The sequence below is a fragment of the Coloeus monedula genome (genome assembly GCF_965178545.1).
Source record: "Coloeus monedula genome assembly, chromosome: 1".
Classification (NCBI taxonomy): domain Eukaryota; kingdom Metazoa; phylum Chordata; class Aves; order Passeriformes; family Corvidae; genus Coloeus; species Coloeus monedula.
In genome coordinates this window covers 75,405,286-75,430,523 of record NC_138781.1, presented here as the reverse complement: position 1 = coordinate 75,430,523, position 25,238 = coordinate 75,405,286, and the positions used below count along the sequence as shown (strand labels likewise).

The 25,238-nt window shown below is 41.9% G+C and overlaps 2 protein-coding genes across 3 annotated transcripts in view; one reads left to right on the top strand and one right to left on the bottom strand.

The window, feature by feature from the left end:
- PIGN (phosphatidylinositol glycan anchor biosynthesis class N) overlaps positions 1-13,865 on the bottom strand; it is a 101,740-nt gene extending 87,875 nt beyond the window's left edge. The window contains exons 1-2 of the mRNA XM_082281536.1: positions 13,823-13,865; positions 147-407 (exon numbers count right to left, since the gene is read on the bottom strand). Coding sequence (XP_082137662.1) covers positions 147-373 — 227 coding nt within the window. The 5' untranslated portion in view covers positions 374-407; positions 13,823-13,865. The remainder of the gene's footprint in view (positions 1-146; positions 408-13,822) is intronic.
- Positions 13,866-14,153: 288 nt separating this feature from the next.
- The window catches only part of RELCH (RAB11 binding and LisH domain, coiled-coil and HEAT repeat containing), a 76,573-nt gene continuing 65,488 nt past the window's right edge, over positions 14,154-25,238 (top strand). For both annotated transcript variants that reach the window (XM_082296494.1, XM_082296495.1), the window contains exon 1: positions 14,154-14,809. In XM_082296494.1, coding sequence (XP_082152620.1) covers positions 14,329-14,809 — 481 coding nt within the window. In that variant the 5' untranslated portion in view covers positions 14,154-14,328. The remainder of the gene's footprint in view (positions 14,810-25,238) is intronic.

Genomic DNA, 25,238 nt, shown 5'->3' with positions numbered 1-25,238 from the left:
TCTTCAAAGTTTGTTACTTCAAAGGCAGAGGGAAGGCAGCACCCAAGCCACCACAGTTGTCATTGTTCTTCTTGTTCTTTTTTCAGTGTTACCTAGAGCTGCCTCCAGAAGCAAAACCTTGTGGCTCAGTAGAGTTTTGGACTTACCGCAGGTAAGGTGCCCGGGGTGTGCCATTGCTGTTTAACTCATACAGAGAATCTGCTCGCAGACCATCAGCAACAAAAAGCACAAGACGTTTGGCCGGAGGCGGCAGTGGAGTCTGTTGAGGAGTCATTCCATGGACGAGGGGAGAGCTGAAGTAGATGTCAAAAATGGAGACCAAGAACACACAATGCACAAGGAGCCCTGCAAGTATGAAGACTGGTATATCCATGGCAGCAGCCGGCTGGCAAAGGCAAAGTCCAACACTAAGAGAGAGCAAGAAACCTAAAGTTAGGCAGATGAGACATCAGAATCAATATTTATTTCATTTGTTATGGAATGGCAGTAGAAAAATCACAGTCATCACTCAGAATCCAGAATTAATTTCTGTTTCCAACAAGCTTTTTTCCCCAGAACTTCTGGTCAGAGCCACTGCATGACTAATTCAGAGTTTCAGATAATCATTATGTCTCAGCAACTCATCTCTGGTGTTTAGGGGTTTATAAGATGGCTTCAAAAGATCACTGAATCAAGCCATTTGTTTTGTGAGCTACATCAGCGACAGAAGACTCAGACAATGCAATGTCTCCGTGAACACACTACCCTCTACTGGCTGGTTGCACGACAGAGTTGAAATCTGTTCAGACAAATGCAAGCCAGACAGCTAAAGAAAGCCATCCTATAACAAACATCCATCCAACACTGCTTTTTTTTTTTCTCCAAGTCTGCCATCAAATCTGGGCTCATTATACTCTGCCTAGAAACTGAAACCTTCTTTTAAAAGAGCAAAGATGCTGTGCTGAGCACAGAATGCTATTCCGTTTCTAAAACAAGTGACAGAAGCGCAACAGCTGGAGAATCATGTTTCACAAATAATTATATTCCCTTTTTGAATGCTTTTTTCCCCCTGCCCTGTCATCCTCTGATGCCATGTTAGAGATACAAATACGCTTAATAACAGATATGCTGGAAAATGTCCGTTTTTGCCAAGTGTGCTATGGGGATCATGTGATGACTCCTGGAGATAAATATGAATATTGGCTGAGGTAAGTGTGGGACCTGAGCCTGCATGAGGCTCAGTTCTGACAAAAGACTTAGTGCTGTCCAAGTTTCTAACTTAGTTATTTAAATATTAGCTAATTAACCACCTTAACCAAACACCATCTCCATTCATCAATTAAGAAACAGATGTTCTTAACAGCCTGGAAGGTTCAGACTACCTACGTAAATACGCAGCTCTCTCTAAAAGAAACAGGTTGTTTAAGAATCTAGTTAGCGCTTCTAAATGACTATATATATATATATTATGTTTATCTTGTTGCTTTCAGAATTCCAGTAGCTGAACAGACACAGGCAGCTACCATATGGTAAACCTACCACTCTTATCAAGTAAGGATAAAAGGCTTCACTACCACATAACCTTAACTCTGATCAAAACTTTGAAGGGTGTTTTTTAAAATAAAAAACTTAAAGGGCCAGGAAAACCAGAGAAAAAAAAGAAACACACTAAAAAAAAAATTTAAAAGATAATACATATTATTACATATCTGAATAATATTACATATTATTCAGATCTGCATGCAACTTAACCATAACTTCCAATTCCACCCATTTTCCTTACTGAAACACAGATACAACAACTCCAACTCTAATCTGAAACATTACTATAGCAATTTCTCTTTTTAGAGATTTGGAGACAAAACCACATTAAAAAACGGAGATAACAAAATACAACATCTCAAAGAGACATGTAGCAGTCACATTTAAATGAACAAACAAAAACTTTTTGTTAGTCAGGCACTTACATGCTTTTATGTCTACAAGTAAGATTCCAAGAGATTTGGCATATCTTTAAACATCAGTTTGCTTATTTTTTATTTTTAAGTATTCAGAGTTCCTGCATCAATTTAAATATATGAAATCACAATCACAGAAATACCACTAAATTCAGTGCCAGAGCTCATTTTATTCAGTTTTATTTTCCATAGGGCTTTTTCTTTTGATGCAGTTGTGCTTGATAAGAGAATCCAAACTACTCACGCCTTAAACTGATGAGATGAAACACCCTACTAAACAAAGCAGTTACTTCTATCAGATACTTGTTGCATGCTCCCAGTGCTACAAAAAATTCTATAGCTTAGCATATTCTACGTTGTTCTAATTAAAGTATTAGTAACCTAATCTGTTTTCTGCACTAGCTAATTCTCTTTGCTTTAATTTTCCCCAGGCCTCAGTCTTTGCTCACAGAAAAAAAGAGCTCAATCAACACAATTCAAATGTAATGCTTAGACTGTAGTATCTATAGAATTAGTGAGAAAAGAAAAAAGAAAAAGATACTTTCTTTTGCAACCACAGTTTGACTACATTACACTAAACTATTTATCTGGGCCCAACACATCCAACTGCTCAACATCATCACATGGTTTCCAGACAGGCAGCTCCCAAAGCACCTGCTCCTGCCACATCCCTCACAGCCGCTCTTTCTGCCTGTACCTTAGCTTACACTGCTCCTTGAATGCAGGACTTTGTGTGTCACCACTGTGACACAACATTGTGAAAAGTATTCTGTCCTCAAGCTTACAAATACTTTCTCACAGGTACAGAGGCTTTGGAAAGCTCCGAATTGCACTCAGCTGAATGCAAATTTCTCTATAGAGCCTGGTGCTTGACTGTTCAAGACAAAAACACGAAAGGCATGGAAATAACAAGGATAAAAATTTCTTCCTCACAAGAAAAAAAATAACCAGGATGAAAGGAAAAAGTGGATTAAGCACTAGCTTATAGGAAAAACTAAAAGCCACAGCCTGTCGAGAGAAGAAAAATGGAAAGGTATTAAGCACTCACTTTTGAGGATGAGGAGCCATATCTAAGTATTTATGACTAGTGCCAAAATATCTCTGCCCTCGGGTGCTTGGCCATCAAAAATGTGGATAAACAAACTGTCACTTGAAAATACATCTTACATCTTTCTGTCAAGAAAACTTAAGCCAAGGATATCTCAATATTTTTGTGTCCTATGATATTTTTGCAGGTGACCCCTTAGCAAGTGATTTAGTGCAGCACCTTCCACAGTCCTTATTTTCACAGGGCAAAACACAAGCTTTGCTCAAATTCTGACTACATTACTCTGCTTTATTCTGTTAAGTCATTGCCTATCACACCAAGAAGAAAGAAAGAAGCTCTCAGTCTTGTAGATAAGAGAAGCATCTTGCAGCCTATTTGCCACATGTCATTTCTTACTGCCCACCCAAACACATCACTTGTTACAAAAGAATCTACAGTTCAGACAGCCAAATCAGCTCCTTTACAGCCTCAGCCCAACAAGTAAGCAATATGTCAGACTCCAATTTCTTCCTTTCTTTCTACGTTTTTCATCTTCTGTCACCATCTCCTAAACCAAATACAGAACCAATGATGATACTGTCCAACCCCCAGTATGTCAGACCTTAAACTATTCCAATAAATTATTTTTGTTTAAGCAATTTGGAGTCAAAAACACGAACTGGGGTGTATTCTTAAAGACCCTTCTCAGATCCTTAACAGGAAAGTACTAAAGATCCACCAAGCTACTCACTGCCGGTTAAATTCGAGTTGTTCACATGAACAAACAGAGCAAGTAGAAAATGAGCAGTGCCCAGGTGATGCCAGGGGCTCCAGGAGACTTCAGAGCTTCTCACTTCATTGGATGCTGTACACAAGCAGAGAAGAGAGTGACAAGATGCAGGGGAGCTATCAATCTGGAAGACAGCAAGGCAGAACCAGCAGACACCTTTCTTAAAGTCTAGGAGATTAAAGAAAGAAAAGCAGCAAGGACCTTCTGACTGCAATTAATTACTTTTCCAGAATGAAGTGACACATGCAGATCAGAGAAGGATTTTTTGGTGGTTCTTTCCCCTCACTCTGAATTCTCAGGGAGAAGGTTAAGCTCCCAGCTGGTGGCAAATGGGATGAAAAGACTCTCTTTCTTTGTATTCACACATACCAAAACAATACCAAAAAAATCGTGCTATTAGCTACAAGTTCCTCACCAGCAGCCATGTCAGTGCAAAGACTAAAACACCCAGACTGTGAGGGTGGCAGGGGAGCAAGACAGCTGCAATGAGCCACGCAAGCCCAAACCTTCTTCCCATGAGCTTTTCCCTCTTTTCAAGTTCATCTGTAATTTGCTGACAAGACTGCTTTTTTTAAAACCTTCTTTTTGACTCATGCCATAGAAGCTACATCCACAGCACACCAGGCTGGACCAGGTCCCTCAATAATTAACAGGAAAGCTGACACAATTAAATGCAGTGCTCATTTTCCCCAAGTAATCTACATCTAAGTTGCATTGCCTCTGAAGTTACAATCTCTCAGCATTATTTATAAGGCAACAAAAACCATACCTCTACAGCAACACAATATAGTTCTTCATTAGAAATGTAACATTTCCCTTTTATATTTTTCTTCCTCCAAATATGCAATAAAACATGCACAAAATACTGCACGGAATATGCCCCATTGGCAGGAATATTTTCTTAAGGACAACGAAGTGTCAAAACAAGGAGCTCAAGGTACATTAGTCATTTCTTTTAGAGGGACCATGCTTCACTAATACTGTCAAGTCTGTTGATTAAGATGAATAAAATCCATTGGAAATGCATTTTCAATAAGCATCAATGACCTTGGTAAATATCTTTTACAGAAAAAAGAAATAGACAAGAATGTCTGCTGTGCTTCTGACTGACTAATATTTTTCAACTAAACAGTGTTGTGTATTTTGTAATTTAACTGTCAAAGTGGTGACTGTACAATTTGTCCACACATAAAAAATTATCCTTTTTCTTAGGGCAGAGAATCAAATAGAAGTTGGGTGGTCTGACAGAACTTTGAATGGTATGGCAGCTATACAACATCTAAGATGGTGTTAGCAGTCCGTACCCTATTCTTTTATTAATTCAGATTTTTAAAGAGCTACACTAGTCAGGAAATGCACTCAAATCGTTCCTGCTGTCACAGCCCATGCACCTATTGACTGCACAAGGCTGGAATTTATACAAGAGACTTACCAGCCAATTCTGAGTAACTCCCATATCTTCACCCACTACTTAAACATAGGAAACCCCAAATCCTCATCTTGACTTCATCATGTATGAAGTGGGAAAATGATAAATTCCCTTTTCCTCTCTCCCAAATTTTCATTTTCTTTCTCTGCTGAAGTATAACATACTCTGCCAGACAATGAAACTGCAACAACAGTATTTCCAGTTGCTCTGGCACTGAAGTGGCTTTTGTAATTCAAACCACCTACTTAAAATTATTTTATGTTCAACTTCTTCACTGAGTATTAGGGATTGTAATAACAAATGACAACTATTTTAAATTTTAAATGGGGTTCAGTAAAGCATATCCAAACCTGAGGCAAAGAGCTCAAAGAATATTTAATTTTCTTTTTAACATCACTTGATAATCAAAATTACTCTGCCTGCCTAGAAAAGTCTCTTTTGCCAGAATTTTTCAGGAAGAAATGTGACTATGGCCTGCAAAGCACCAATGAAACATCAAGTGTCCCAATACTTGAACATACTGCAAATCAGTCACCCCAGTGTCAGTCTATGCAATTTTCTCTGAATGGTCCTTTAACATGGGAAACTGTATCCACAAGTCTTCCAGGAAAAAAAACCATACCTGAGAACAACACTGAAAACGGGACAGCAGCGATAAAGAGAAACAGAGCACTTCTTTAAGAAACAATGACTGCTTTGAGGCATGAAAGAGAAAACAAGAGCACCACCCTTCGGTACCAGTTGTTAGCCAAGTGGCGGCAAAACAGAGTAGAAATTCAGCATTACATCCACTCAGTATGCAGGCAGCTAGAAATTCAGAACAAACAAAACCCAACAACAAGAAACCTTGAGTGATCGTGCTGTGAATTATTTCACTGGGTCACAGCACTTGGAGTACCTATGCCTGTTCTCTGGAGGTATCTGCAAATCCTCTCACATATTTCTTGATTTCCAAGTCAGCAATACTCTGACAGCAGGTCTTCTTCAAACATTGCTGTTATACAGCTTAACATCATATTTTCATCTCAATAAGGATTGTTTAATTCTTTTTTGTGCTACCACAATTAGCAGATTCCCTCAGACTTCTGCATTCTTGAACAAAACAAAAAAGTAGGGGGTTTTTTCCTGTCACTGTTTTTTTTCTTAACCTGCTTGGAGATTTTGTAGACAGATTCTTCACATTAAAAGTTTTATGGGACACTTTTAGGGAAAGAACAGCCTGACAGTGTCTGACAAAACACATCCCACCATCCCAGTTTCCACAGGTCAGGGTCAAGGGACAAGTGGCACTTAAAGAGACCACAAACACATGGAAGAGAGCTTGCCACAGCAGTCTTTGCTCTAACTGGAGCCCCTCCCCACAAACCAAGGCTGAAGGCTCCCTGAGGTATTTTTAAAGCCATTTGGAATAGAACTATGCAATAAAGCACACGTACCAATACAAGCATGACAGTTCTGCCCTTTAACAACAAAAGGGGCAAGGATCATACTTTAAAGTCATACAACACATATTAATGTAGAACGCACAGGGATGAGTATGGAAAAAAAACAACTTTCAGCTGCACTCCTGCAAAACTAGTTTGCAAATGTATTATACATACACACAGAGGGGAAAAAACCACACTTTAACAAAAAAAAAACCCCCAAACAGTGTTTGAAGTATGTTCTGTAGAAGCTACTATGAATAAAGAAAGTTTAAAAAGTTGGCACTAGTTGTTTTCCTTCTATTAAGTCACATTTGCTTATTGATAGCAACCATTACAAATAAACAGGAATTATGTCAAATAGTAACAAGCACATCTGCTGAATCTTATATAGAAGCCTCTGAATGCAAATTTACCTATAGTTTCAGCTTGAAGGAAGAAAAATAAAAAAAAGACCGCAACCTTCTAAGCATAGAGTACCACTTTCATAAAAGGCATACAGGAGTCAAATAACCAATCTGTAGTTTCCCACCTTTCAAAAGTTGGGGGTTTTTTTGTTGTTGTTGTTTTTTCTCTTATTTAAAAAAAAACCCCAAAAAACAAAAAAAAAAAAAACCAAAAAACACAAAACGGACTTCAGAACTTTTTGAGTTCAAAAGTAGACTTCGTTGTGCTAGTCAGTTGACTATAATGTGTAACCGAATACTATTCAACTGGCTAGCAACATCTATACTTTATATCTTTACCTGCCAAACTTCCACTCCCAACAAAGCTAACACAGAAGCAAACTAAGCTCCCCACTGAGAACAAAAACCCATTTAAGACCTGAGGCGAGCACACAGCAGAAAGCAATCCCAATGGGAGGTGCACTAGACGCCCAACCCAGGGGTGGGCACAGCTCGGAGGCTGCGGAGGGGGCGGGGGCCACTGCCCGCCCCCAGCCCGGCGCTCTCCAGGGTCCTGCGCCGCTCTCGGCACCACGGCAGAGCCGGGACCTGGGAAATCCCAGCCCGCAAGCACACCGTCGGGAAGTACTGCTTCCTCATAAGGAAATACGCACAAGAGGGGGGAAAAAAATCCCAATTCCTTTGTTAGCAAAACAAACTTTTTAAAAGAATTGCAAGAGTCAAGCTGTAAAGTGTAGAAAAATGCTAAAAAGGATGGATTATACCCACTTGCAAAGAGCATCAAGTAGTAATATAAGCAGACACAGTATTTGTCCAAAGGTACGTTGAGGTCCAGTAAGAAATCTTTATGCAAAGGAATCACCTTCTCTTTAACTCTTCCGCCAGCAGCCATACTTGCTAGCTGTTCACATAGGAAGCATTTCCTTCAGCTCCCACAGGACACAAAACTCACTGAACTAAAAATTACTGTGGCCCGAAATACTGACATTCACTTTAGAACAAGGTTCTCTTTGCTCCTACATCAGCCTCGACTAACCAAGTAGTTAACATTCATTAGCATTTATGATATATCAACTTGCAAACACCCTCCACTGAAGCCCTGTGAGCTTACATTTGGTTTTATGACAAAGCCAAGCCGCTTTTCATTTGTATAAGACACCTTTATTTTTCAGCTGCTGATTCACTCTAATAATTAACGGAGACAGAACATTATTCCTGAAAACAATCAGTATCCTGCTTCTTTGCAATATGGGGAACTGCTGATTTAAAATGAAACCTCCCCAGCACTCAAACTCTTTCAGCAAATGAACAGCAGTAGATTCACTGTAAAGAAAAAAAGAGCTCAGAAAACAAACCAAAAACCACTAGAGAGAGACACAGAAACCTAGAGAATACAGATGGGCAACAACTCCCCAGTTCTCATATTTGAGGTGATCTGTGCATCACTTATTCACTTGTACCCTGCCACCTATAGAAACTTGCTTGTGACTAAAAGCGTATTTTCCAAAATACTTGGGATCAGCAAGGCAAATATATTTTATAAGGTATTTTATACAAAAACAGCTGTCACGGGGGTAACAGTTAAAAGAACAAGATGTTTTCACAGTTACAAATACTGCAAGAAAAACCAAGCCAGTACAGCTGCAGAGGGCTGTCCTGTCCTCCTCTGCTCCTGCCCACTTATTCCGAAGCCAAATCTCTTCCTTGGGCTGGCACAGCCATGTGTACAACTGCATCATTAAGCATTCTAGAGAATTAATTCCACTGAAAATACCCTCAAGGGGAAAAAAAAGAAACCAAGCAGAAGGAAGAATAAAGACGACTTTGCTATAGTTTTGTTCCCTGAATTCCCAACACAAACCTCTGTGTTGGCAGCAGGACCGGATGCCATCTCCTCCTAACAAAACGCCTAACTCAGCATGTTCAAAGCCTGTCCTCAGACTCCTTCGTTCTTTGAAGCCTGCATCTCACATCAGTTGCAGTCAGCAGGCCATATAAGGAAAAAAACGGGGAATTTTTTTCAAAACTGTGCAAATACTAAATTGAAGAGGAATAACGTGAAACAGACAACAAAAGCACAGAGCAGCTTCCCTTCCCTACCTCCACTGCCCCTCACGATGGTGAGGCAGGGTAAGGCACCCATCTCAGAGCCATCTGTCACCCTCTGCAAGACCTTTCTGGGCAGCCTACAGTCCAGACAATGGGTTCCATCTTCCAGGCTAAGGTGAACAAAGCACAAGTAATTCAATACTCAAGTGTCTGCAGTGTCATAAAAAGTCACATCTTTGATTCATAACTTACATTTCTTCACTCAATTGTAACAGCAATTTTTGCTTATATATTCATTCTCACAAAACCATAAATATACACATAATAAAGCATGAACAAGTTTTCTAAAATACTCCTTAGGCTCTTAGTGTGTTCGGTCTCTTTTTTGATGGTGGGCTTCCAAATACCCACTGTTTACAGTAACACTTCAAAACAGCAGTTTTGGAGGTAGAAAAACACAGCCAAACTTGAATTCAAAGAGATTTTGGGGGGTTGTTTTGTTTAATTCAGGTCTTCACCTGATTACATGGGTCATTATCACATTTTTGGTGAGGCTGAAAATATTTCCAAGAGCCCCTTCACACTGCTGTACTACCTTTACTTAAAATCCCAATTTAACAAACCCTTTATAAAGTAAATTTTTCTGGGTAAAGCTAGGTCTGAATGTAACACACAAGTAACCATTAACTACTGATACAGGCTATTCTCATTAAAAAACATTCCCTTGAAACTGGGATGGACAGATACAATTTCAGAGACATGGCAGAGGTCTTTAGGCAGAAGCTAGCAACATTATGAGTCTCAACATTTGCATTATTTGGCTCCTGCAGAATATCAAGGTATTTTAGAGCCTAGAGTTTACAAAGCACTGAAATTCATTTCTTAAGGTCTGAAAGCAAACATAAAAATCATAACTACCTTCAAGTTTCTTTTGAAAGGAGGCAAAAGCTAGTCTTCAATAAACATATATAGACAAAGATTCTTTCGGGCAGCTCAGTTTGAGAAGAAAACTTAAGCAAGAGTTGGTAGAACTCACAGATGAGCATTATTTTAAAGTAGAAATCAGATTTGCTTCAGATATTTCTCCATTATTTTGCTCCCTGTGCCTTAATTGGGATCCCAATCAGATGAAAAAAAGCTACCCTACTTCCTTGTAGGACTTACTAGAACACAGTAATTCATATACATCAAGTATTCAGCACAGAAAAAACTCCACTATGTACCTAACAGAATTAACTTCTTTGAATGAAATTAACCTCATCTGTGGAAGCTGAAACAGAAACCCCCTTAAATCTTGACTTAAACTGTGTGTTCACTGGCTGTGAGAATGGCTGATGCTCTACCAGAGTACTGCAGAAAGAAAGCACGCTTTACACACCCACAACCCCACCAAACAGAAGAGGGAACCTGAAACTGGTCATATGTTTAAGTTCATTAAACTCTGAGGCACTAGCTCAAGAGTCAACACTCCTACCAAAATCAACAGATTAAAAGCAAAGCCTGGTTTTTTTTACTCATTTTTCATCTCGAGAACCATAAATTTAAAAGTTCATGAAACAAAACATGCATAGACTGAAAAAAATTGTTTACACCACCTCCCCCCAAAAAAATCTTCAGATATTTTTTATACAAGCCCATGTATTTTGGACACTTAGCTTTCCAAGATGTATTTAGATACTCTGTTCTTCATAGAACTCAAATCCTTTAAAAGTTAGAAGGAGACAGCAACTCCAGTAAGAGACAAAGCAGCTTGATGAACAATCTGCCTCTCTCAGAATGACTACTGAATAATTAACTTGTAGCTGTCTGCCTCAAGTAGACCTATATAATGCTCCATTTCCAGAACTCATGCAGCTTTTTCTGCCTCACACATCCTCTGAGGCACTACACTATCAGGCTTTCTTCTCCAGTTTCTCAAAACAATATCCCTTTGGCATATAAGAAACTGGTTTAAGCATACTGTTAAAAGCACGTTTTTCTACCTACACTCTTCAGTCCTGGAATACACATTTCAGCGGAGTTAGTTTTTTCCTAGCCATCCAAAAACAATTTTGGAGCAACTGAGCGACATCTGTAAATATTTAGTTTTACAAACCCAAATAAACCTCTTCCAAAGCACTGAAACAGTGAAATGCTTTTACATTGATTTTCGGTGTGGAAGAGTGAAAACAAGTCAGTCCTTACTGCCACAGCGCAGAGAAGTCGGCAGAAAGGCGTTTCCGAAGAGAAAGGCAGGAGGGAGCGCTCGGAGTCCCCCCGGGCCGCACGCCCTGCTGGCACCGCGGATCGCCACCAGAGGCCGCTGCAGGACCCCGGCACGGCTTTCCCTCCTGCCCAGAAGGGGAGGCAGAGCACCAGACCCAGTTCCTGACAAGTTCACTCTGAACACGCTCCAACTCGCCAGAAAGGAAAGGAAAAAGCAGAAGGTTTCTTTAAAGGTTCTCAGTTCCACCGGAGCAGCAACACTAAAATGTTTTTGTCCCTATTTTTATTGTGATCCCACCACATACAACTATTTTACTTTATGCTACCACCAGTTCATGCTCTGCCACTTAGGCTCTTTTTGTGTATCAAGAACATAAAACAGTAAAGCAGCAATAAAATACAAAGTTTATTACAGGACAGAATGCTAAATTGATTGTAAAATTCATGGGGAAATTATGCAAATCCAAAACTGGAAAGCAGAGTCTTTTACAGCACACCACCATGTGAATGGAAGAGTTCGGAGTGAGTACTCAAGAGTGCTTTTGCATCTCCATGTCATTGCTAAACAGTCACATTATTCTATCACCAGGAGTTCAGCCCCAATACACAAGCCCTAGTGAATTAGCTTTACACAGAACTTCCATTAGTGGGAATGGAACGATATTTTCAAGAAAATAAAATAGAAATCAGTGCTGGCCCTGTTTCAGTGAGCTGAACTTCCTTCAGTAGCAAACACTACCGGCTGCTACACTCCGGCTTCAAGTTTTTTGCCAGGTAACACACAAAGTAACCATTTTGCATCATCTTTTTAAAAGTGGTAACTTCACACTTCCAGATGCACAATTTCATGGACTCACAGAATTGCTATGGTTGGAAAAGACCTTGAAGGTCATCAACCATTAACCCAGCACTGCCAAGTCCACTGCTAAACCACATTCCCAAGTGCCACATTCACATGTCTTCTGAATGTTTCTATGGATTGTGATTCCACCACTTTCCTGGGCAGCCTGTTCCAATGCCTGATCACCCTTCCAGTGAATAAATTTTTACTTACATCCAATCTTACGGATATTAGGAAAAAATTCAATGGCACAACTTGAGGTCATTTTCTTTTCCTCCTATCACTTGTTACCTGGGAGAAGAGGCCAACCTCCACCTTGCTACAGCCTCCTTTCAGGCAGTTGTAGAGAACAGTAAGGTCCCCCCTGAACCTCCTTTTCTGCAGACTAAACAACCCCAGCTCCCTCAGCCAGTCCTCATACAACTTGTGCTCCAGACCCTTCACCAGCTCCATTGCTCTTCTCTGGACACACTCCCAACACCTCAATGTCCTTCTTGTAGTGAGGTGCCCAAAAGCAGACACAGGATTCCAGGTGCAGCCTCACCAATGCCAAGTACAGGGGGATGATCACTGTCCTGGTCCTGTTCACCACACTATTTCTGATACAGGCCAGGATGTCATTGGCCTTCTTGGCCACCTGAGCACACCGCTAGCTCATCTTCAGGCAACTGTTGACCACCACTCCCAGGTCCTTTTCTACTGGGCCAGTTTCCAGACACTTTTCCCTCAGCCTGTAGTGCTGTCTGATGCAGCTTGTCCAGGTCCCTCTGCAGAGCCTCCTCACCATCCAGCAGATGAGCCCTCTAACCCAACAGGAGTATCATTCTGCTCTCTGTTCCCTTTTTCTGACTCAAGGGCTGTGCATCCTGAGGGTAACTCATGTTGTTAAACAGCGAGAAAAAGAAGACATTTTGTACCACAGCCTTTTCTTCATCCTTTACCACTGTTTCCCCCTGCATTCCATAAAGGATAAACACTCTCCTTAGCTCTCCTTTTGCTGCTGATGCATCCATAAATACATTTTGTTGTATTTTACAGCAATAGCCAGATTAAGTTCTGGATGGGTTTTAGCCCTTCTCATTTTCTCTCTGCATGACCGCACAACATCCCTGTAGTCCTCCTGAGTTGCCTGACCCTTCTTCCAAAGGCCATAAACTTACTACCCACCTGTGCCCTCCCTAATTCCAGCAACACCTGATGCTGGGAGATGGCTCACACGCCCACTGGGAACGCCGAGTTACAGAACCACTTAGGTTGGGAAAGGCCTCAGAGATGATGACACCCAACCCATGACCGAACACCCCCATGTCACCTACACCATGGCACCGAGCGTCATGTCCAGTCTTTCCTTAAACACCTGCAGGGACAGTGACTCTACCACCTCCTTTGGCAGTCCAATGCCCATCTGCCCGGGGACCCTCGTAGGGCGCTGCTTTCCCCGGGAAGCCCTACCCTGGCCCGCTCAACGCAACCCGGCGAGGGTCTGAGCCCCCAGACCGGGCTCTGAGGCCAAGCCAAACCCCGCATCCCTCCCGTCCCAGCAGCGCCCTGAGGCTATGTGGGCTGGCAGCCGCCGTGGAGGCCGCAGAGCGGACCAAGCTTTGCGGAAGCGGGGAGGCGCCGCCCGTGCCCAGCCCCTGCCCCGGGGGCAGCCTTGGGATCCGCCGCCCCCTCCCCACGGGAAGCGCTGGGCGCGCACGCGCCAGGACTCACTCCTCTTCCCCCGCCGCGGCCCACGGCCACTTCCGCTTCCGCTTCCGCGCGCCGGCCGCGCCCCGGCCACGCCCCAGCGCGGGTGCGTCACGGAGCCCCGCCCCCTTCGGCCGCGCCCCGCGGCTGTGGCCACGCCCCTCGGCCTCGCCCCGCCCCCTCGGGCCCCGCCCTGCGCGGCGGGGGCGGAGCGAGGGCCGGAGGGGGCGGGGCCGGGTGCAAGGGCGCCGCTCGCGGTTGGCTGCGGGAGCTCTCGCGAGAGCGAGGATCCGGAAGCGGCAGCAGGGCGGGTGGGAGGCCGCCGAGGAGGCGGCGGGGAGTCGCTGTGGCCGCCAGTGGCGGCAGCGCCCGCAGCAACAGCAGCGTCGTCAACATCAGTAACACCATCGCAGGGGACTGGCAGCGCCGCGGGTCCCGGCCCCGCCAGCAGGGGCGTCTGCGGCGGCGTCTCCGCGCAGGCTCTGCCGCGGTAGCGCCCCGGCAGCGGTCGCGCCGCGCCGGGCTGTAAGATGGCGGCGGCGGCGGCGGGCGGGGGCGGCAGTGTGAACCCCTTCCTCAGCGACTCGGAGGAGGACGAGCCCGAGGAGCCCCGGGCCGGCGGCGGCAGCAGCAGCAGCACCGAACCGGGCGGGCCGGCGTACCCGCAGCAGCAGGCGGAGCCGGCGGCGGGGAGCCCCGAGGAGCTGCCGGGTCTGCGAGCGGCGGCGCCGGGCGATGCTGCCGCGGGGGCCGGGGAGCTGCCGCGGGTGCCGATGGACGCGATAGCGGCGCAGCTACTGCGGGACCAGTTCCTGCTGACAGCGCTGGAGCTGCACACGGAGCTGCTGGAGAGCGGCCGGGAGCTGCCCCGGCTCCGCGATTTCTTCTCCAACCCGGGCAACTTCGAGCGGCAGAGCGGCACGCCGCCAGCCGGCGGGGCCCTGGGCAGCCTGGGCGGCGGCAGCGGGCTCGGGGGAGCTGGTGGCCGGGAGCCCGGGGCCGGGCAGCTCAGTAAGTGACCCTGGCTCGGGGCGGGGGGGACTCCGGGAGGCGGGGGCAGCCGGCGAAGGGAGCGCGGGGCTGGGCGCGGTTGGCTCTCGGTGTCGCTGGGCGGCCGGGAAAGGCGTTTGGCATCGCTCCTTGTTCCAGTCATTCCTTGCTCTCTCTCTAATCAGCGTGGGACTGGGGGAGGCTGTAGGAGTGGGGCAGGCGGGGGCTGAGGAGGTGGGCTGCCAGAATCCGTGTTACCCTGGTCCCACAGGCGTAGTTTGATCGAGCTTCGGTATCCCTGTGAATGTCACGGGTGTTTGCCAAATGCGGAAGAAATGTGAGGAATGGTAATTTCAGCCTTGATTTTCAGCAGTGCCTTTAGTGCCCACTGCCAAGTGATAAGTCATACGGTGCTAGGAGAAAGAGTGGGGTGTTAAGCCGTGAGTGCTACATTTGAAGTCTAAAAACTGTCAGAAATGGGGTATAAGGAGCTAGGGTGTTATTTCTGCTGGTGCACCTAAAGATAGGTGTGAGTTTCAGAGGTCTTGCACAACTAATACGATGCTTCCTATAATTAATGCTGCTATGTTTACCAAGTGTCTATAATCTTTGGTTAGCCATGTTGGGATTTGGAGATGGGGAACAGTAAATATACTGAGTTGGTATAACTTCAGGGAGCAAAAGGAGTGCAGATGTTGGGATAGTTGTTGCATAGCTGGCCTTAAAAGCTTTTGAGTTTTAAACGTAGCACACATGGCTTAGAAAAAAATGACTTGTGTGTCTTGTCAGTGTTGCTGTCAAGAAACATAGGGTCCCTACAAAGGAGGTAGCCTGTGGAAGTGGCTTTGGGAGACAGAAGCTGCCCAGCCATCTGACTTTTGAGGACTTAATGAACTCGGGGGAAGGTATTGAAATGAAAGGAATTGTGGGTAGCAGACAAGTGAAAGACTGAATTATGTGTTTGCCAAGATACCTAAAGGCATTTTGTAAATAGTCCTGTATTTTCATTTCTTTTAAGAGTTTCTGATGTTGCAAAGACACGAAGTTACACTTAAATTTTGGAAATAACTAATAGCATCTGGAGGGCTGGGATAATAGAGGCATCTAAACTTCAACTTGTTAGTGCATTTCAAGATCTTTTTTAAAATGTATGGGGTTTTTTTAATTCCTGCTGTGTTGTTTATGTTCTGCTTGTCTTGTTTATGAATAATTAGAGTTTCATACTTGTCCTTGTCCAGCTGAGATCATCAATGTGGTCTTCTTCATGATATGATTAGTGAATGTTGGAAGAACTTGTGCTTCAGGGCTTTGAACTGATACAAATTTCTGTTTCATCCCCAAGGTGTTTCCTTGGGGATTCCAGTCGATTAATCTGATTGATCAAATATTCTCTTTTCTTTGTTAACATAAAACGTTGTTCCCACTTATTGATACTGCGCATACTCCAGAATTAGAAAAACAGCAGCCTGTGTAGCTGTGTTGTTATGCACACAAAAAAAATGACCTTTTGCAGTCTTAGACCAATGTACACTTATGTAAGAACATCTTAATTATTATTTTGCTGACCTGCTAATGGTTAGATGCCTGTGGGATGTCCCTATAAAAAAAAGGAGGAAGGAGGCCGTAGCAGTGGGGGGAGAGAGAAGGCGGGACTCACACTTAGTTTGGACAAATTTATTAATACTGAAGTGCTAAAATTAATATCATGCTAGACCTTATCCTAAAGGTGTGCCTTCAAATCTGATATCTACAATAGGTTAGTGCATTTCAAAGGGTTTTTTTTGTTTCAACAGTGATTCAAAAGGCACTTCACATTAAGTGACATTGAAAGGTGACAGATGCAGAACAATGAAAAAATATTTTTCTATAGCTCAAGCAGCTTTTTTAACTTAGTGCCATCAGACTTTCTTGCAGTCTGGAGTCTAGCATTGAGCTAGCAATTGTGACAGTGCTGTTCAGATGGATTCTGACTGAACAAGAGCTGATAATCTCATGCTTCTGTAGTTATGTCATTTTCCAACTACTAAAAAGTAGATTGCAGAAGACTCTGGTGGGCTGAAAATCATGGGTTTTGGAAGAGTTCCCTCGCTTTTTTCTTAAGCATCTAGTATTACTTGATTTAGTTAGATGACTGAGCTATATAGTTCAGATCCAAGAATAAATCTGAACAGTTTCCTAAGTTAGTCAAAATGTCCAGTTTTGTTGAGAGACCCAGCCTGTTGTACCAGCCTTTGTGGATCTTCACAGGGAAACTTGCAGAGAGCGTATGAGAGAGTTGTACACGTACCTTCTCTTGCTTTAACATGCCCAAAGGTATTTGAGAATAAACTACTAGTTTTCTTAATAGAAACTATTGATGTAGAAAGTAGTGCAGGTTGGCATGATTGCCAGTTCAAGGTCATGTGAATTTTATGCTTCAGTGAAAAAAAAGCATCACATTGTTTAAAAAATTGTTTCTATTGATTTCTAAAGTCAGAATTTCTTCAGTGCTAGCTTTGTACCTGCTCCTCCCAACCCCTAAGTAAGACGAATTTCTCTGGCTTTATTCTGAGATTTTTCATAATTTGAGTGGATGCAGAAAAAGTATGACTGGCAATTCTTATTGAATGTGAAGTATGTTTGGAATGCTGCCTGAGGATTTCCACTGAGCAATAGGAAGCTTTTGTACTTATGTACAGAATGGGAGAATTCCCGTACAAGTGTTCATTGCCTAAAAGGACTCTAAGAAGTGCCAGTCTAAACTCTGAGTGCATGCTGGAATTTATTTTGGTGTGCTCTTTTTTTTCTTCTCTTCATCTTCAAAGACTGTTACAAAGAGATTTTACTGAAGTGTCATTGGATTTGAACCAGCATCATGTGGTCAGTGAGTGACTTAGAAGCTGTTTTGTCTTTGAACCGTGCTTCAGAGTGCTTGGTTGCAACAACAAATGACAGATGACTGGTATTTCTTACTTTGCAAAACACCCTTCCTTTTTCCATCAGCAGCAGCAACATCACATCTACAAACTGAGATTAAGATATGTTGTAATGAAAGATGTGGAAATGTATCTTGTTTCTAGCAATTTTGCTTTTCTAGTTTGAAGCAAATTCAAGCCGTGAAGAAAGTAACACTATTCCTTTAGATGCACAGCACCTGGGTACAGTCATCCTTCATGTCCTGTATCTCAGCTAGATGTTCCCAAACTTCTGAGATCTTCTTCCATTGCTTACAATAGCAGTTGCTCCATGTCTGCTAGATCATTTTGGTACCACTTTACTAATGCTGGTCATGTGAATGGTATGGTTTGGAAGTCCCTCCTTCTTACTGTATTCCAGATCTTTTACAAGGCTTTAGTTACCACCTACACATTAAATATAAATTTTTGTCCCTATCATTTTTGCATAAGAAGGTACAGTACAAATTGAGACACTCAAAATTTAAACTGTTGCTCAAATGTCTCATCTGAGTTCCTGGACCACAAATGTGTTTATTATATGCATGACCATAATTCAAGCTTGTGCATAGTGAGTGAAGAAAACTTACTCTTAAAATTTGCTGTTTATTTTGTTCTTAATGGCTACAAAAGCTCAGCGTTCACAAAATTTGAAATAGCTTTAATGAAAATCATAAGGAAGGAGTTTGAGCTCTTACGTTACATTTGTGGCTTTCAGGAGATGATTTTTCTCTAGTTATTGTCATAATAAAATTGTTTATAACTTTCCAGGGATTTGATTCCAGTTAGATTAACCTCATCGGTGAGCACAAAGATATAAAGTATTGCTGCTTCTTCATAGTAAGCTCCTGGCTTTCTTTATGATTTGGGGTGTTTGATTTTCCTTTGGGGTTTTTGGCGGGGCAGGCTTGGGATTTGGGGGGGGCAGGGGCTGGAATATTGTGAAGCATTGCTCTTTTTGCTTGTAGCCTTTGAAATTCAGATGGATCCTACTGCAAAAAGCCAGGCAGGAAGAGTGTACAGATTCTACTTTTGTAAGAGGGGGATGTCTTGGTAGCAACTCTTCTCAATCCCGAGTCACAAACATTGTAATTTTGTGCGGGGCTTTGCCATGAATGGTGTTTCAACATGTTCTGAATGAAAATAGAGCAGAACAGGGCTACCTCCGAACAGTTCATTATACCTCAGCTTAAGTAGTCTAAATAAGACAGGAAATTGGGAAGATGGCAAATAATTTTTATTCTAATGACTACTTGTTAGGTGATTTGGTGTTGTCAGCTCAAGTCTTTGGCTTGTTACTTTATGAAAGCAAGCAAAAATATCTAGTCCTGTTGGCTGTATCTGCAGATACTGGGAGGTAGAATGGTAGCTTCTGGGTAAGAGTGGTTTTTCTACCTGAATTGGAAAAGGTGCTCCCCTGAGAAAGGACGTGATGGAAAGGTGCGGATAAATACGTAATCAAAGCTGCTGGTGTCAACAGATGGGAAAGGCTGATGGTTGTCACTTTTAATAAAGTACAGAAAACATTTGAAAGAGTAGAGGTTTGTACATAATGCTGAAGGAAAGGGAAGCAGAGTTCACTTCAAACGTGCCAGAAAAGAGTCATGCCTGAATGAAACCTGAGAGGCTTCATAGTGCTCTGATGTTGGCTTTACTGATACAGAAGCCAGGTGAACTTTTCCTGTTGTGACTGCTTTAAACCCACTCCATTTGACTGACACTGGTGTTTCTGACAAGTTTTCAGTGACATGCACTTCGTAGCTTACAAGCTTCTTAAGGCTTTTGCAACTGTTGGACTTGTCAAATGACTAAAACTGGGTCTGCTGGAAGCTGTCCCTGATGGATGAGTCTAAGCTTTGGCTAATGTCTCTGTTGGGCTGATTCGGGATATAATGGTAGATTGTTCAGGAGATGGGTTAGTCCCCATAAGTATGTAACTACACAAAGAAGTAACAAGATAAGGTAGCATGATAATCATTACAGTTATGGACCAAGGAGGACAGAGTAGAAGGCACTACTACTAGGCAGGTAAATATCAAGTTATCCACTGTGTAATGAGTGGCTATGATGACTACATTGTATTTTCCCCTGTAGTAACTTAGTGCATGTTCTGGTTCTTTTAGGATCCTCACAGCTATGATATGGGGAATTTAATTGCTTTTGTCCTGACTTCTGTTCTGTTCCTGTGCCAGAGTTCCTATTACTTTTTGATGTTGGGGAAAGCAGAAGTGAACCTCTTTGTATAGGCACTGTAGCTGGTTCAGTTATGTGTGAGTTTAACCATCCTGTGGCTGAAAGCTTCAGCAAAACAAGCTGGATTTGTGCTGAAGCAGCACACTATCCTTCTGATGGTTTTGCTGTTAGGGAAAGCAGAGATTGGAGTTTGGGTTTTGGGTAGGTGGAAAGAAGGAAATTAGAACATTGAGCTAGAGCGTTGCATTTCAGAACCAACCACTGGCAACTTTTCTAAGTTCTCCCATGTGTAATTTCAATTCCGTGTAAGTTACATTGAATTTCCTGTAGCTTTTTTTCCCCTCTGAGAATTACCTTTTTCTTGACTGAAGATGTGACTCATAAACTGTCCAGCTGAGAGAATGCTTGCTGAAAATTTCACACGAGTTTCATTACCTGATAAAAAAGGTTTGTCTAGTATTTGGAAGCAAGTTATTATCATGTAGCTACTGGTATCAGCTATGTTGGAAGCCGATCTGTATGCAGTTCATCTCTGCTAATTGAAAACTTGTGAATACTGGACTTCTACGTTCTATAAACACAGAATTAATGAAAATATGGGAAAAAATATTTTTCAGGATGTTCTTACACTTCCCAACTAAATTAAGATTTTTTGCAAAATCTGAGCTAGGTAATTTATATTATGGAGCTCTTTAACATACACTATGAGAAGGGCTTTTTTTATGTAACAGTTAGTCCTGAAACCTTATATTGTTTGGTTCAAATTGACAACTTCCTGTCTTCAAGGTGCTACTTGTATTTGGTTTTCTAGTGTATTGTAAAGTTGCCGATTTGAGCAACTGAGTTGAAATCTCTAGCACAGGCTAAAACATAGCATAATTCAGTAAAGGTTTTAGGCCTTATTTATTTATGATGTGAATGCCTGAGACATGGTACTAAGCATATTGAGTGTGTTGGACAAATAGTTAAAAAAACTGTAATTTGTTTTTTAAGACAAAGTTGAAAAAGCTTTTGAGAAACAGTGAACTCTTTCTTCCAGTGCACTGTAGGTTAGGGGCAATTTTCTTCCTCCCATCCTGCAATATATCTCTGCACGATGGTGATGCAGCTGATTACTTTGTTGTTTAATTGAAGGAAATACTCTTACATAAAAAGTCACGGAAATTTTGTATTTATATAACAAGTACTTTTTCACCTTGTTTGATGTTAGAGAAGAGAGAAAGCCACGAGCTGTTTTGTCATTTGAAAAAAACTTCTGGAGTAAGAGAAATCATGGCAAAAATTATCTCGGAATCACAGCGTGGCTGAGGTGGGAAGGGACTTCTGGCGATCATCTGGTCCAACCTCCTGCCCAAGCAGAACGACTGTGACCTACAGCTGGTTTCCCAGGATCATGTCCAGGTGGCCTTTTAAGTACCTCCAGGGACAGAGACTCCATCACCCCTCTGGGTAATCTGCGTCAGTGCTCAGTCCCCTTACAGTAGAAGTGTTTCCTGATGTTCCAGAGGAACCACCTGTGTTTCATTTTGTGCCCACTGTCTGTGGTCTGTCACAGGTATCACTGAGAAGAGCCTGGCTCTGTCCTCATTGTGCCCCCTCTTCAATTATTTGTACTTCTTATGAGACTCCCCCTGAGCCTTCTCCAGGTTGAACAGCCCCATCTCTCTCAGCCTTTTCTCATAGGAAAGATGCTTTGATCTCCAGTTGCTATTTTCCATTATTTTTTTAATTCTCTAGAGACTACGTGGACACAAGTTAAAAGTTAACTGGAAAATCTACTACTATCCTAAGATAAATGTAGGAAGTGGGCAAATGAGAACTTACCAAGATTTAAATATAAAAAAAACCTGAGAGAATACAGTGCTTGAGAATGAAGATAGACATTACCTATGCGCTTTAAGTAGTCCTTCAGCAAGGAGAACCATTTAAGGACGAAAGTGATACAATTTTGCTTGATATTAGCCTATATCGGAAGGCTGGGTTACTGCAACAAATGAAAAAAATCCTTGTGATGCAAGTTAATGGATACATTTTGGACAATGCAGTGCTGCAGCATCAAGCATATGGAGTTAATTTGATGCTGTTGATGCTTTCTGATTTCTGCTGAAGCCAGCTGGGCTCGTGAGCTGCAAGAAGTACCTCCATGCCATGCTTGTGCCTTAGCTGTTCTGTTTTGGGAAGGTCTGCTTGCTCAAGCACACTGCAGCTTGAGCTACTCCCTGCACATGTGTAGGGAGTCAGGCTGGGTTTGATGCTTTCCCCAAGGTCACACCCCTCTGGACTTGAAGTGTTCACTGCAGAAACATTCAAATGGCTTTGTGCAGCACTGGCTTAATTCTTTCAGACTCCACTAATTTGGATGCTGCCTGAGAGTGTCTATGCAGTAAGCCTCCCTCTAAAAGCAGCCTGGTCTTGGTATAGCTCTCCAGGAGATCAGCCCAGGTGCATCTGTATCGTAACCTAGTTCTGTGAGCCTGTTATTTCTGTGCTAGGGTGCACAATCTTATCTATTTTTCACTTGTAATTTCATCTTTCTGATGAGCTTCTGCACTGTGCCTGTCATGGGAGTGAGAGTAATACCTTTTTATTGCGATGTATCTGCAAAATATTTCTTTTACATATCTGGTGGTTGGGGTTTTTGTTGTTGGTTGGTGGGATTTTGTTTGTTTGAGATTTTTTTGTGTTCTTGGCCAGCAAGCACAGGTTAGTTTTCCCTAACCAGCTTTAGGGGTTTACCCTCATATGCTTCCTATGAATTTTTAGAATTTGCTATTAATATGAAGTAGGTAAGTGTATTGATCATCTGTTTTCAATCTGCTGCCCATCGTGGAGTAGTATTGAATGTCTGTTCAAGGTAATTGGTAAGTAGATTGCTCTGACAGCTTGGAAGTTAATTTTATTCTAGTAGCTTTACTTAACTAAGTTTCTTTTCATTTGATGAGGGTATGAAGTCTTCTTTTCAGAATATACCAACTTAGAAAATTCTGCAGGTCTCATTGAATAAGAACATCTGGGAGAGAGCAAAAGAGGCACTTGAGTTGCAAAGCAAGGTTGGTAGGTCAGGTGCTTACAGTTTAGTGCCTGATGCAGTGAATTAATTTAAGACTTTTTATTCCATCCCAGAGTTACCATAGTGATGTGGAATGTGTCGATCTGGTAAAATTTACTCTACAAGTTCAAGTTGGTTTAAAAAATAGTTACATAAGTCTGTTCCTACTGTAAAGGTTGCATGCTAGATCAAATGTCTGCTGCAATGGATCAAGTTTGCTTTGCTGAAAGATCCAGCATCAGTATGCCTGGAACAAGTTGAAACATAGCAGAAATTTTAAATGCAGCAGACATTTAAAACTTTTCAAAGAAATATTGCTCCAGAGATGTCTTGTGAAATGTGGTACGGTTTAAATAAATTTGCAGTATCATTTATGGGAAATTAAATAGTTTAATTCTTTTATTCATACGTACTGCACAACATATCTATTTCAGTTGCTGTATAATGTCACAAACACAAACTGCGAATTGATGATCACTTATTAAAAGGTTAATGATGCCTGATTGATTTAATGTAGAAAGGACTTCATTAAAACTCTTTGGGTTTTCACATTATCCCACACCTTCTATCACATGTGCTCTCTCTCTCACAATTTGGTTTATTCACATATGCATATATGTGGTTCGGGACTAATATGGGACTTAAACATGTACAGATAAATACAAGAAGAAATTTATTCTTTTTCCCAGTTAGCCTCTGTCCCATTTCCTTGGCTTCTGCTATTTTGTGCCTATGATATTGTACAGGATAGCTGAAAATACAAGTTATTCAAGGACATGGTCTTTTCAGACCAGTATCTCTAGAATAGAGCAGGCCATCTGCTGCATGACCCTACTGGCTAGTTTGCTCTAGGTCTGGAATGTTTAAGGTAGGTAAAATACCTCATTTGCAGACTTTTTGACTACCAACAGAAACAGACCTAATGTGTATTTATACATCTGCATTTCCTTAGGTCTGAATTTCAATAGTTCTTTTATTGTATCTGTAGCACAGAGAAGAAAGGAAAAAAGTGTCAGACTTGAGTAATTTTCATAGAAACTTCTCAGTTGGGATCTGTTATCAGAGTAGTTGCTAGTTGGCCTGTGTCTTTGCGTTTAAAAATTAGGTAGGTGTCCTAAAAGTAAAGATAAGCTGTACCACATAAAATGTGGGTACTGTTGTCCTTTGTAAGATGTCTGTGAAATTTTTTTCCAACCTTTGATTTGCAGACACCTTAAAGTTTCAGCTTTGATCTCTTCGTGACATAATTTTCTTTTAGATGGAGAATTTTCCATCAGAGGTTCCCCCATGCAAGAAGGGGTTTATGTGTATATTGGGAGGAGGGACAGCTTAACTCATAGGAATAGCACAGGTCATCAGGAAAAACTTGTGTGTTTTCCAAAGTTAATGGAACTATATGATTATTTTAAAGCTTGTCTTAGTAATAATCCGTGGCTTGTTGGTCAAAAAACATTGTGGTAGGGGGCTTTTATAGCTTCTCACATTTTATAGATCTGAAAGAGTATCTCAGAGTAAGTTGGGAGTTTTTTACTTTAATTCTTCCGCATAGAGCTGTAATTGCATGCTTTTCTGACATTTATAATCCCCAACAACTTTTTTGTATGATAGTTCATAATTTTTGGAGTCTAGTTTACTGCCGTGTGTTAAGGTGTAGTATATATATGGGTTGAATAATCCTGTTTTGGTTTGGTTTTTAATTCATAATTCAATCAAACCTTAGCAATTCCCTATTTTAATAATTGTTCTACCAAACAAGTTTTCAGTGCCCAGTTCAAGAATGAAGTGCAACTTATTTCTGTTGCTGCCGAGAACTGTATTTTGGAGTCATATTGGGTTTTTTCTTACTTAGCAGTAGCCATCAAGATGATGATGCTAAGCAATAATTTTTGATAGCCTCAGTCATTCACTTATGTAACTTTCAACGTCTGGTTTTATTCAGGATAAGCTAGAAGGCATTAACCTGAGATGGCTTCTAAGTAGGGTTGTACCTGACTCTGAACTGGGATGCCTTGTTTAATGTTTGTCCCTAGTGAAATCCTATGTAATGAAAATTTAATTTAGTGAAGAGAGTGTATTATTATCAAATGAAATTACTACTAGTGGATTAAATTGCTTGTAAGATAATTCTAACACTAATGTAAAACATTTTAACTTTCTCTGAAATAAAAAATAAAAAGAAAAAGACTAAATGAAATAAAAATTCCATGCTTCTAGAAGCAGAGCTCTGCTTGGGTGAATATTCAGAGTTCTTGATATAAATCTTTCTAGTATCCAG